At 41.6% G+C, this 12,420-nt stretch overlaps 1 protein-coding gene across 2 annotated transcripts in view; it reads right to left on the bottom strand.

The window, feature by feature from the left end:
* Positions 1 to 12,219, bottom strand: part of LOC110975902 (cytoplasmic FMR1-interacting protein 2-like) — a 31,168-nt gene extending 18,949 nt beyond the window's left edge. The window contains exons 1-5 of one of the 2 annotated variants that reach the window (XM_022228772.2): positions 12,083 to 12,219; positions 8,248 to 8,516; positions 1,735 to 1,812; positions 522 to 623; positions 149 to 330 (exon numbers count right to left, since the gene is read on the bottom strand). In XM_022228772.2, the coding sequence (XP_022084464.1) occupies positions 149 to 330; positions 522 to 623; positions 1,735 to 1,812; positions 8,248 to 8,454 (569 nt within the window). In that variant the 5' untranslated portion in view covers positions 8,455 to 8,516; positions 12,083 to 12,219. Of the gene's footprint in view, positions 1 to 148; positions 331 to 521; positions 624 to 1,734; positions 1,813 to 8,247; positions 8,517 to 11,964 lie in introns of both variants that reach the window. The other variant, XM_022228771.2, reaches the window with a different exon arrangement.
* Between the last annotated feature and the right edge of the window lie 201 nt (positions 12,220 to 12,420).

The following is a 12,420-nucleotide window of genomic DNA, read 5'->3' as shown; positions in this document are numbered from 1 at the left end:
GTCTTCTTCGGGAGACGCCTTTGAAAGTTTTCAACTAACTCAACATAACAACTGATGCACTGATTGATTGATCAAGTCACTGAATGACACTTGCAGGCAGATACTGTCTCGACATCATTTTGAGAGGCCGAGAGTTACGTGTGAATACCTTCTGTAAGCGGCGTAGTCATTCCTGATGCTGGCCTTGATGTTCTTGAGGGCGTCCAGCACGGCAAACATGTTGATGAGCCGGCCCAGCGTCAGCAGGTAGGACTCAGACACAAAGTCGTTCTTCTTCTCTGAGTGGCACAGCCTCTTGACGTCCCGGCAAAAGGCATCAATTGCTCGTTGCTACGGGTAGAGAAGGGGAGGGAGTGGGTGGGGTTAAATTACACCTAAAGGAAACTCGAAAGTGCTAAACCATCCAACACCAAAGCACTATTCTTTCATGCATGTAAGTTCGCAGTTATGCACTATTCTCTAGTGACTGCACTGACATGTCGTAAGTAGCGCGGTTGCAAATTACGCAGAACGCTACATACCTGGAAGTACATGAAGTTGACCAGTTTGGTGACCTCCGGCTCAATGACCTCCACAAACTTCTGATAGATCTCCACTCTGTTGCTCTGGTCATTGGATTTGATCTGTCGGCATGTGAAGGAGATGAGCGAGCGTTAGCCTTCCTATAGACCTTTTTCTTGTGATGTCACGATTGTGCTGGACCTCTGATGTGTTGTGATGGTAATGAGTGCATAGTGTTGTGATGGTAATCTACTTATTCAAGATAAACTGGTCAACCATGCAGTGTTCGCATGTGCGCTTGCACGTGGTTGAAGCTGCCCGTAGGAAAATATACAATCACCGTGGCCAGGACGGTCCACACGTGGTGATACTGTTTACATTTAGTCACGTGGGTGAAAAAGGTCTATACCACAACCATTTAATACTCTCCAAATCTACCCTCTTCATTCTCGCCTACAAAAGATGGCACACACTTGCAAAGCCTTTCAAAGTACCAATCCTGTGTGGAGTACCCTGTACATGACTCAGAAGGCCCAGTATATCACTGTATGTAATCTTTGGTGGGGTAAGCTCAGGTCAACCTATTGGGCTCTCTGGTAGCGTACCTCTGATTCCACTGTACTTCACACTCGTTATGTCCCACCCTTTTTGGACTCTACTCTCATTATAAACCTAGGGACTTTCAGTGAAAGAAATTTCAAGGTCGGGGGTTGACAAAGAGTACTTTTGTACTTTTCTTTCTACTGTGCTGATTTTATTGCTCTTCAACGTTCTTGGCATCACTTAGCAGATTTTAAACTTGTGCCACATCCAACATGTCCGCATGACATCAAACTCATGTTAAGAGATCCGGCCCTTTACATCCTTGTTGGCTAGCACTCAAGATCATGACAAACACTAGCAGGGCAGATATCCTGCTGAAGCTTTAAAAAAGAGGATGTAAGATATTCAATCAGTCAGATCTATCCAAAATCTAGAAGGATCATCCCATAAAAATCTTCCAATTTTTTTTGTTGATATCAAACGCATGTACATGTACAGCAATGTCCATCACAAATCAATTCTGGGTCCAGTCAGGAGTGACAGGGAAAGCTGGACAATGAGTATATGCCTTTGTCGCAGCTAGCGACTGAACTTGAGACTGGAGGACTTGTGAGGACTTGTGAGGACTTGTGAGGACATGTGAGGATTTATAAAGAGGACCTGACCCAAGAATGTGACAAAGTAACTCACAGCGGGCATAGCCCTGGAGCAGCTTCTCCATGTGTACAGATTGACGGCATAGCTCTCCCCTTCCTCCAAAAGTTTATTCTGCAATGCAAAACGCATGAATCCAAACATCAAATGTGGTACTTTGGGCTTTTCATCTTTAACAATACTCAGACTGTGTCCGAATTACTTGGCTCCACTTTAAATATATATACACACAAATCCAAGATGCTTACCACTCTTTAATTAACCCCCTAGGCCTTTTTACTAGGAACCATACTTAATCAAATCACCATGTTCACTGTGACGGACATACATGTATGTGTACATGTACATGGAAGACCTTATCCGAGTGAAAAATCATTCCAATTTGAACCCTAACAACAACTCAACACAGAAGTATAGATCTGACATCAATTCTGAACTATGACAAGCATTTTTTTTTCTAAGCAGCTTCCTGAATCCACACACAGTTCGATAATTTAGTGGCAAGAGCAACATTCTCTGTACATAAAGGTGGAACATCAATTTCCATGCAGAGTCTGTGTCCAAAGTGGTCATGCTTTGGCTACGGCTTGGATTTTTTGGGCCAGCAACTTCATGGAAAACAGCCATAGCCGCATACAACAGTGCCCACGTTTTAAACACAGCCGAAGAGTGATTCACTAAAACACTGCACACACTTGTTGCGTCCTTCCAAAATGCTGTAAGTCTGCCGGGTTGATTTTGAAGGACGTAAGAATGTTAGAATTGATGGAGCTGTAGACAAGTTATGGCAGTATTTCAATGATTGAGCACTATACAAAGCCGAACCACAATGCGACATAACCGATATTCCTTGATGCTCGACCCCCCTTATACCGTACCGGTACAATTAAATGTACATGTACATGTAGGTCAAAAGTTAACATGTACATGTACATGTAGGTCAAAAGTTAACATGTACATGTACATGTAGGTCAAAAGTTAACATGTGCATGTACATGTAGGTCAAAAGTTAACATGTACATGTACATGTAGGTCAAACGTTAACATGTACATGTACATGTAGATCAAACGTTAACACGTACATGTACATGTAGGTCAAAAGCTAACATGTACATGCACAATGACTACCAATTAATTTATCACGACAATGAAACTGTGGCCTCGTAGGTCGAGTTCGGGCAGTCCGTTCTCGACACGGGTTTCGTGTTCTCGTGCTCGAACAGCAGGAACACGACTCAAGAACACTGTTCTCGGAACAGGATCACACACCACAGTCCTCGTCAGAGTTGCACAGGAACACACGGAAAAACTCGTGAGATTTTGATTTTTGAGCAGCTGCAAAAGTAGAGAGATGGCTTCAAAAGCCACAGACCATAGGAAGTTTTGCAAAATTATCATTAATTATTTTCCGTAACACAGAAATGAATGTTCCTGTTTATATAGAAAAGAATTCAGCCCATCCAAACCTTAACTCTCGAATACCGTACATGGACGCCGCCATGTTGCATGTTGCTTGTGATAACCGGTTGTTTGTTCCCGGCGTTCGAGCGGCCGACCCACGAACAACAAATCGAGCTGTTCGTGAACATACAGAAACAAGCCGCCCGAACTCAGCCTAAGAATGCTATTAACACAGACTCCCATGGCACTCTTGAAAGATTCTAGCTAGAATGCCTTTAGGGAGTTAGGGTTAAGACAGAGATCAGATGTCACAGGAGAAGTCTGGTACCCTTTCCATTTTATCTTGGATCCCTTTCAGTAGTGTAATAGAACGCGTGTACATGTACATCTATGTCTGCCTCTGTCAATCATTCCATACCAAGAGTGTTGAAGAAGTTGATCCCATGGTGTGCAAGGTTCAAAGGTGCAGTTGAAACCCTTGCCCTGTACATACATGTACCAGTACATATCACACTACTGCATGTACACATAAATGAATGTCCAGCATGAGAGTTCACTGGATCCTTTCTACTTTAACCCTGTACATGGAACTCCCGGGGTGGTTTGCCAGGAAGATCCCTGAATTCCTCAGCTCATCTATAAAATCAATCACTACGTGCAAGACTGGTTACATTTCCTTTACACTCGATACTGGAATAGAAATGCTCCAAAGTCATTGTTACTGAACTGAGTGAAATGATTATTAAAAACACAGCAAAACCAAATGTGGGATTGTTGGAAGATTCTGTGACAGGTTTTTGCCAAATATTCCCAGTCAAAATAGAAATGAGGAATAATTTAACTTGAAGTCAGTCTAAACCTTGAATTTTTTTTTCATTTTATTGGTATCCAAAGGAAGTAATAGTACATGTGGGTAATTCCAGAAATTAGGGGTCCATTTTGTTCATGTCCCTGTCACATCTGACATATGATTTTGTAAGTTCAGAACACATTTTCTAATTTCTAAGAGTAATAAATTAATGCAAATTACCTGCCAAACAAATACTAATTGTTTGAAATTAGTCCCAGTGATATTTCCATGTCAAATAACAAAGGCCAGATGTAACTGGGCCAAAAAAAGTCTCCCTTTTGAACCCCTAATTTCTGGAATTACCCATGTACATGATGTACATGTATGTATGTGATAGATTTAGCACCCCGTTAATATTGACCTGTCAACATTTTCACAAAGGGAGAGTCATGTACATACTTAATATATACAACCTCCGTACAACTCAGCATGCCCATTCCTTAGTGACAATGGAAATACTGCTACCATTACCAAATGGAAAGTTGTGAGGCTAAATAGCAGGTGATTCCTTTAATGACGAAAAGTTTAAAGCTCAGCAGCCGATTTTACAGAACCTTACGCAATGGTGTAGATCCACAAGTTTACATCACCTTTTATTGCGTAAGTTGACATGATTGAGCGACAAATTAAGACTGATTTCATAAAACTTAAGCACTGTGGAAGTCCGTGACTGACGTAACAAATTATGGTGTAACTTGCGCAGTCATTTTAGGTGCCCTATGTTGCGCCAAGCAAAACAAAAATGAAAGATTTGACCAGCTTATCATGTTTTGGTTAAGCAGAACTTTGCTGAACTTAGCAAGGCTTACACGGGAAATGGGTAACTTTGTTGTAGAAGGTACATGTAATAAGAAACTTGTTTGGCTGTCAGAAAACTGCGAGATTTTTTGTCTGGTTCTGACAAAGAAAAGATGAAAACTTTTTTCAAAATGGCGAGCAGAGGTGATTCAACGAATGTTTGATGACTGTTTTATTATTGGAAAGGAATACACGTAGCTATCGTAAAAGCCATTTTTGTCCTTCTCCAAGACATTTAATATTATAAAGACGTGGCGCAGCTACGCAACTTTTCGTGTACAAAAAAAGAAGCTAAAAGTCAGGACAACAATTTAAAAACAAATATCAGTTGAAAAGCTGAGTTCTCACAAAACTGATTGCTGAATCCTTTCTGAATTTGACACTGCTGCCAGTAATTTCACCAGTGTTCTGATAAAATAATAAGGCAGGTTTGTATTTGGTTTACACACAGATGTGAATGTGGTTTAGAAGGCAAAGAGCACTGGAAACAAATCTGAAGCTGCATCCGAAGCTGTTGTCTAGAGCTACATGTAGGTCTAGGTCTTTACTCCATTGGAAACACATGGAGACGTGCAGACAATAGACCTAGCCGTAGCTCTGGAAGCCCGTTTCGGACATGGCCTGAGATGAAATTTTTGGCTCTTGTAGAACTCCTTCGTGACACTTTGCCTAGATGTTAATGTCATTAAGTTGTGTTTGCATGTACGCACACAAACATCATGTACACGTACAGTAATTTGCTTTCACACTCAGAAACAAAACGTGCAGTATCAATGAAGTTCCAATTAGGTTGGTTTCAGAGCATCCTGCAAGTACATTGGATTTTGAAACCTTCTGCACAAATCATAATGGAAACAAGAAATTTAAAAAAAAAACGTGAAAATGGTTATGTGAAACTCTTTAAGTGCATAGCTGAACATACATGTACATGTATGTACAATTTCAGGGGGATTTCATTGGTAATCAATGCCACATACCGGTGCACGAATCCTGCATGCCTGCTAGAGCCAGCCACTCATTCAAACAACACAACCAAGCTGTGTCAATGATCAAGTGAAAACAATCACAGAGCCACCATCCCTGAACTAACAACTCGCCAATGTACAGTACAACCCGGTACGAGCTATAAACAAAGTGGCGGCTGCACATAGTCCTCCATGTCCAGAATTTCCTTCTTGTCCAACAGAATAATTCCTGTGCTAGTCTGGCCTTGTTAAACAACGTTTGTCCCACAGAAAAGAACTGCTGACTTTCAATATTGTGCCCGTCATTATGCAATGCCAGCAATGGAAGCTACATGTACATGTATATGAATTTTAATCTGCAGTTCACCGAAGCCAATACATACATACATGTACATGTACTTCTGTAATGACTTTTTTCTTAAGTGTGACATCGCCTTGGGCTTGGTTGTGAATGACCTCTCTTTCCAAAGCAATTCCAGGCCACTTTTTTTTTAAACTGAATATTTTAAACAAGTAAACTGTCAACTGATTTACTGTGTATTGCTGCTGCACGGTAGGAAATTCAAAAAATTCATCCATTTTGCAGGCACCCGATGGTCTATTCTTTGCAAATAAATGACACACCCACCTTGTACATGTAAATCTGTAAATGTGGACAGTTGGGATCGGCACTAGAGATGTAAGCGTCTGAGAAAATTTCCCTTACAAGTAGGTGAATTTGAGACCTCTTCAAATCACAGTGAATCTCAAAAGAGCAGAGAAACTGCCACTACCAAATTCAAGTTGTAAACTGGACAAGGGCTAGTACTTTTGTCTAGGTACAGAACAGACCCTCTCTGCAAGAGTATTGGGTTTTTTTTTAATTCAACCCCTTTGATTTCAGACTGATGTCTAAGAGACGATGATCTCATGCCTGAAAGCAAAAATCAAAAGGCAGAGGTCGCATTCGGGTTAACTGTGCAACTAAAAAATGAGAGCAAAAACTGCATCAGACGGATTGAAAGCACCAGGGAAACAAATTCAATATCCACCAACAAGCAAGGGACAATGAACAAAAAAATGACACGTACACAGTTTGCTTGTGCCCACGTACATACTGTATAGTCTGGCAACTGAATGGGTCATGCTCAATTCCCATGCTTCAAATGCGCGATCCAAGTCAGGCACAAGACCTTCTGGCAACGATGAACGAGTGCAAGGGGGACATACTGGACACTCACAATTTGCTCCCTGCTTTGGACAGACAAATACGCGACAACGTCCGACAGACCCATGGAATTCATGGTGGCTGGCAGGCTCTGCAGGAATGCAGGGTCCATACAAAAAAATGTCGGATGAAACCGAGCAACGCTCGGGAAAAGACTGGTTGCAACGACTAGTGATACATGTACATGTACACACAGCTAGCACAGAGACACAAACATACAAAGCATGACGATGTTGCAATGTCACAAAAGCACGGACGCACACAAAGGAGAAAGATTCATCCTGCATCATCTAAAATCAAACCTCGAAGGAAAAATACAAAAATTGTGATTCTATTTAAAGCCTAGAGGAGGCAACCAAATCTGTGACAATCGGATAAAAATACTGTACCAATGCACGTAACACATAATATACCATTAATCTTTATTTTATGTGAGGTTAAAAGTGCCCACCTGTACATGAACAGTTTCCAAAAGTAAACCTAGAGACCTAAATTGCCCAAAATTTACATAGTGTGCAGTGTGGCGTACCTTGGTGCAATATTAAATACAGCGCTTTATCACTGGTATAAGTTCCAAGCAAAGTTAGTGTATGGGGCGGCGCGGACATCCGGGATTCTCACAAAATGGCAGGTACAGGTACTACGATGGTGACCATGGCAATGTACATATACGCACTTAAAAGCCAGTTTGAGGATCGGGTTACACAATCTTTTCTTTGATCAGTACGTACATGTACTTGAGTGCTCGTTGCAGTTGTTTTTATCGGTGCTGTGTGGTTGCTACCCACAATTTTGTGAAACTCCTGGATGTCCGCGCTACCCCATATGTACACATGTACTTTAATACTTAAGTTGAATTCCTCCAGGAAACTCAGCAGGAAACGAGTGCCATGTTCTGGCATGGACCCTCCACTGTCGAGGGTCCGTGATACATGTATGTACATGTACTTGAATTTTCAAGGGCATGACCATGCTCTACATAAAGTGCATGTTTGTAAAGTAACAGAGGCTCATCAACTACATGTAGGTTTGTTCCTTCCTAAATCCAACTAAGTCTTTAGAAATCTTCTTGTGGATTTTGAAAGATCTGGGAGACAAAGGGCCAAAATGTAAGAAATACAAGATTTCTTGATGTGCCCTGAGAGTCCCTGCTCTGCTTCAGCTACCTCGAAACACCAGGGCCTTGGAGAAAATATTTTTAAATCCTCAAACGCCACCCCAGTGAGGAAAACATAGAGCATAATATGGGATATGGAAATAGCTATTTGTATCATTGAAATGTTTGAAGAAATGATTATTTTGAATGAAAAACGGATAGATATATTCACCAGTTCCGAGTGGACCGTGGCCTCCTCAATATACTTGGACATGCCAGTAACATACGCCGTCCGGTCCTCAAAGTTGGTGTCAAAGTTGGCCTGGTAGGTGATGGAGACTGCCGTGGCCTCAATGCAAGGCTGTTGGTCTGGTAAGGGCAGCTCCTCCAGCAGGTCCACGTTGGACAGGGCGTCCTCCAGGGTGACGGTAGCCGCCATCTTGCCAGCCTGCAGGGGGTTGGATGGCTGGGGCTGAGGGACGGCGTTGGCTTCTGGGAGATCTGGATGGGGAACACGGAGGAATTAATTTCAACAAGCTTCATGTTTAGTTTGTACCAGAGGCTAAAATCCTATGGTCCCTCATTCCAAGTAAAAGATTTTACAAGAACAGCGGCACGATACGTTGAGAACAGTAGTGTTAGTCCTTCTGCCTACATCATAACATAGAAAGTGATACAAATGAAACAACTAATTCGGTAGAGGTAGAGGACAGTACATGTACATGTACTTTAAAACTGTGATAAAGTGAAGCTGCAGGTGACGGTTCAGTGGCAAGTCTACCGTAGATATATAGAATGGAATGGGTATCGATCAGAATGTACCAGGGACATCGGAACCAGTCAAGAATTTAAGCTACATGCATGTACATGTACCAGTACCCGTGCTCAAGATTACTGCAATACTGGTGGGCAAAATCGTCATGTTGTCTGAATCTTTCAATGAGTACCAAAGTCTGGCAAGCGTCTCTGGACTGAGATAGAGTGTGAGGAGGATTACGGGGAACAATCCTGGTGTTGAAAAAGTCAGTAATTATAAGGCTGCAAAACTTTACAGGCGGCCTAATATTTTGGCAGGGCGGCCTGTCCTGCTTAAAAACCCCTCGTGGAGTCTGGCACACCATGCAATGAAAATAAGATGGTCTCTCCCTCCTCCAAATGCCTCCATGCCTGGCCAATCGTGGCCAGTAACTGGAAGGACAACGAATCTTCCCATGTTTTTGTGTGTTTTGTTATTTTCCTCTAAACCAGCTATATTCTTCCAGTTTCCTTGTTGCGGTATTTTTGGAGAATTTGTGGTAGTTAATAATTCTGTTTATTGTTAAGAGAGACGTTTTGGGGATGTTAAGACATACATGTAACCAGACATTCATTATCATTGGAATATCAGAACAATCACTACAATTATCGAAATTTAAGTCTTCGATGATGGACATGCATGTGCGGTACCCACAATCCTTTGCAATTTATGCAACTCCGAGCATTCCTTACAGCCAGCCAGTGGCGCATAATTTTGTCCATGCAGCACGTGTAGTGCTGGCGGTGGCCATCATGGACCCTTTTGATCTCTGTATGTGCTTACTCCTGGTGTATAATAGCTCCGCGCATACATGTATACCCATGCCACTTGACATCCTGTGCACAAACCCTATAAAACTGGGGGAAGAATTCCATATACGAAGTTCACTGTAATATCGCGTAATTACTACAAAAGTATCCTTACTTTGATAGCTGAATAAAGACGATTCCAATAGGCATTGAAGAGCTGAACATCATAGGACAGAAATGTGGAGTTTTGGGCACACTTTTGGAGCTACACATGGACCAGGTTTACATCGACAGGCGGCCATCTTTGCTTCTGAAGAACATGGCGAATGCGCACGACGTGTGCGCATGAACCGAATCATATCCGGAAAGAACCATTATGTAACAGGGGTTGGGCTGCCACAAGCATTGAGGTAATTGTATGCATGAATCCGCAACACGAGGAGTGCAGAGGGCCGTCATCTGTCTGGATGGATCTACACAGTTCACGAACTTGCCGCGCAATGTGCCCTACTGTACATGTACAATTTTTACTTGGGGGAAAATAGTGCGTGTTTTGCGACAATTTTTAAGTTGGAGGATTTGGTTAGAAGGAAAAAATGGGCCCAATTTCTTTTACAGACAGTTTGTAAGTTGGAAAATTTGTTTAGAAGGAAAAAATGTGCCCAATTTCTTTTACAGACAGTTTGTAAGTTGGACAATTTGTTTAGAAGGAAAAAATGGGCCCAATTTCTTTTACAGACAGTTTGTAAGTTGGAAAATTTGTTTAGAAGGAAAAAATGGGCCCAATTTCTTTTACAGACAGTTTGTAAGTTGGACAATTTGTTTAGAAGGAAAAAAGGGGCAAATTTCTTTTAGAGAGTGCTTGTCAGTTGGAGGAGTTTTTTTCTATATTTATACAGAGGGAAGGGGAAAAGGGAGCTGAAACCTGTCTTTAGATTATTGTGTGGCTATCTGCGCTCGAAAATGTGAGGGGAGGCTTGTACAGGAGAAGAACATCCTTAAGGATTTGATTGAAGTGGTCTACTCCTGCATGTCGGCAGCGCCACATGTATTCGGCTCACGTCATACAGTCAATTGTGCTCAGACATGTACCTTACCTAGTTGATTTCCTTTGGCACAACCTACTTATATTAACAACGGATAGCCACATTTATTTATATTTAAATATTCTAATTTATACAAATATTCGTGAATAATTACATATTCAGTTTCATAAATATTTAATTTTTTAAATGTTCATCTTTATATGGAACATATCGACTTCCTCCGGCAACAAGCGCTCGTGTGGCGTGGTCAGACTGCTGTATTTCTATACCTAACAGTTCTCTTCATTGCAGGTTCGATTCCCCTTTACGACAGAATTTGGATTAAATGTATTAAATGTGTATACTAACTGTAATAATCCTTGTACTAATGACAGGAAAACTGTGGAGAAATAAAAGGACGGGATAGTGAAGGAAAAAGGAAACGGTAGAGGATATAGTAGGGGAAAAAAAGAATGGCAAAAGGACTCACTTTTTTGCCATTTTATTGCGTGGGGCCCCTTCTTTTTAAACCTGTCCCCCTAAGTTACTGAACCCCCTTTCACATCTCTATCCCCCAAAAATAAATGTCGCCCCTTTTTAAATCTGTCCTGGAGCAAAAATTTCTCAAAAAGTGAACTTCGTATATGGAATTCTTTCCGAGACTGGTCTAAAAAATTTGAAGAGTTTTCTCAGTAGGGCCAAACGACTTGTTATTTTCTTTCCTAAATTGAAATTTACCGGACACTGCGGAAAATAATAGGTCACAGTAGGGAATAATTACTGGTGTCCACATATGAAACTTTCCCAAACTGGGGGCACAGTTCAGAATAACCCACCACCTGCATAATTCACCTGCATGATCCACATGGTAGCTGGCTACAAGTACAAGCGACAAGGACAAGTCAAGATATCACACTTGATTACCTACAGTAAACATTCTCAGGCCACCTCATAGTGTCATAGTCATACATCACAGCTGCTCTACACCATCCTCCCTCCCTGAAATTCCCTGTTGAAAGGTTTGCACATGTACACTTGTACACACCACATGTACATGCAGGCCTATTGAACATGTACATGTTGAGCAAACTCTCCCCTCGCCCTCAGAAGCCTGCAGCTGCAGTTATGCAGCTAGTACATGTACATATACATCTACGTACTGTACGTACATCATGGGTCCAAACATGGTCCAAATTGGTTCGGTTCAGGTCGAGTTATTGCTTTAAATTACCGGTACATATACATGTACGTATTTCTACATAACGTTAATATGCCTGAATAATAAACACCTTAACGGCAAACATTCTTGGAGGTGTATTCGTACACAAAACGTTAACGTACGTGCATGCTAGGCACCAATCTCCCATGACATGTCTTACCCATTTTCGCTGCCTTCCCAACGCGCACGTCAAATCTTCACACGAATATTTACACCTACACCAAGTCACTGACAACTACACAATGCGGAAATGAAACACAACAACCAGATGGTCTTACCTTTAGTTTTAGTACTGTCACGTCAGCAGAATGAACCAGGAAATGGGTCTCAAATTACAGGCGGAAGTATGATAATTTCAGGGCGTCGGTTCCAGATCGAGTGGGTGATATAGCGCCACCATGCGGTAAGATGACGCGCTGTGTGGCAAATGCCAGAAAAGTTCATTCAACCCTTAAAACGTGCAGAAAAATCTGCAAAATAAAAACATACTCACAAAAAAGTAGAACCATGCTTCATTTGTTTTCATACAAAATGTTTCAGAATTACTGCATTTGTAAACTGTACTACATAAGTGAATCGAATTTCATTCCATACACTATCTGCAAGAAGAGAGATG

The sequence above is a fragment of the Acanthaster planci genome, linkage group LG02 (assembly GCF_054643075.1).
Source record: "Acanthaster planci isolate LZ-2023a linkage group LG02, COTS_SCS, whole genome shotgun sequence".
Classification (NCBI taxonomy): Eukaryota; Metazoa; Echinodermata; class Asteroidea; order Valvatida; family Acanthasteridae; genus Acanthaster; species Acanthaster planci.
Note: the sequence above shows the minus strand (reverse complement) of the source record. Positions and strands in the feature narration are given on the sequence as shown.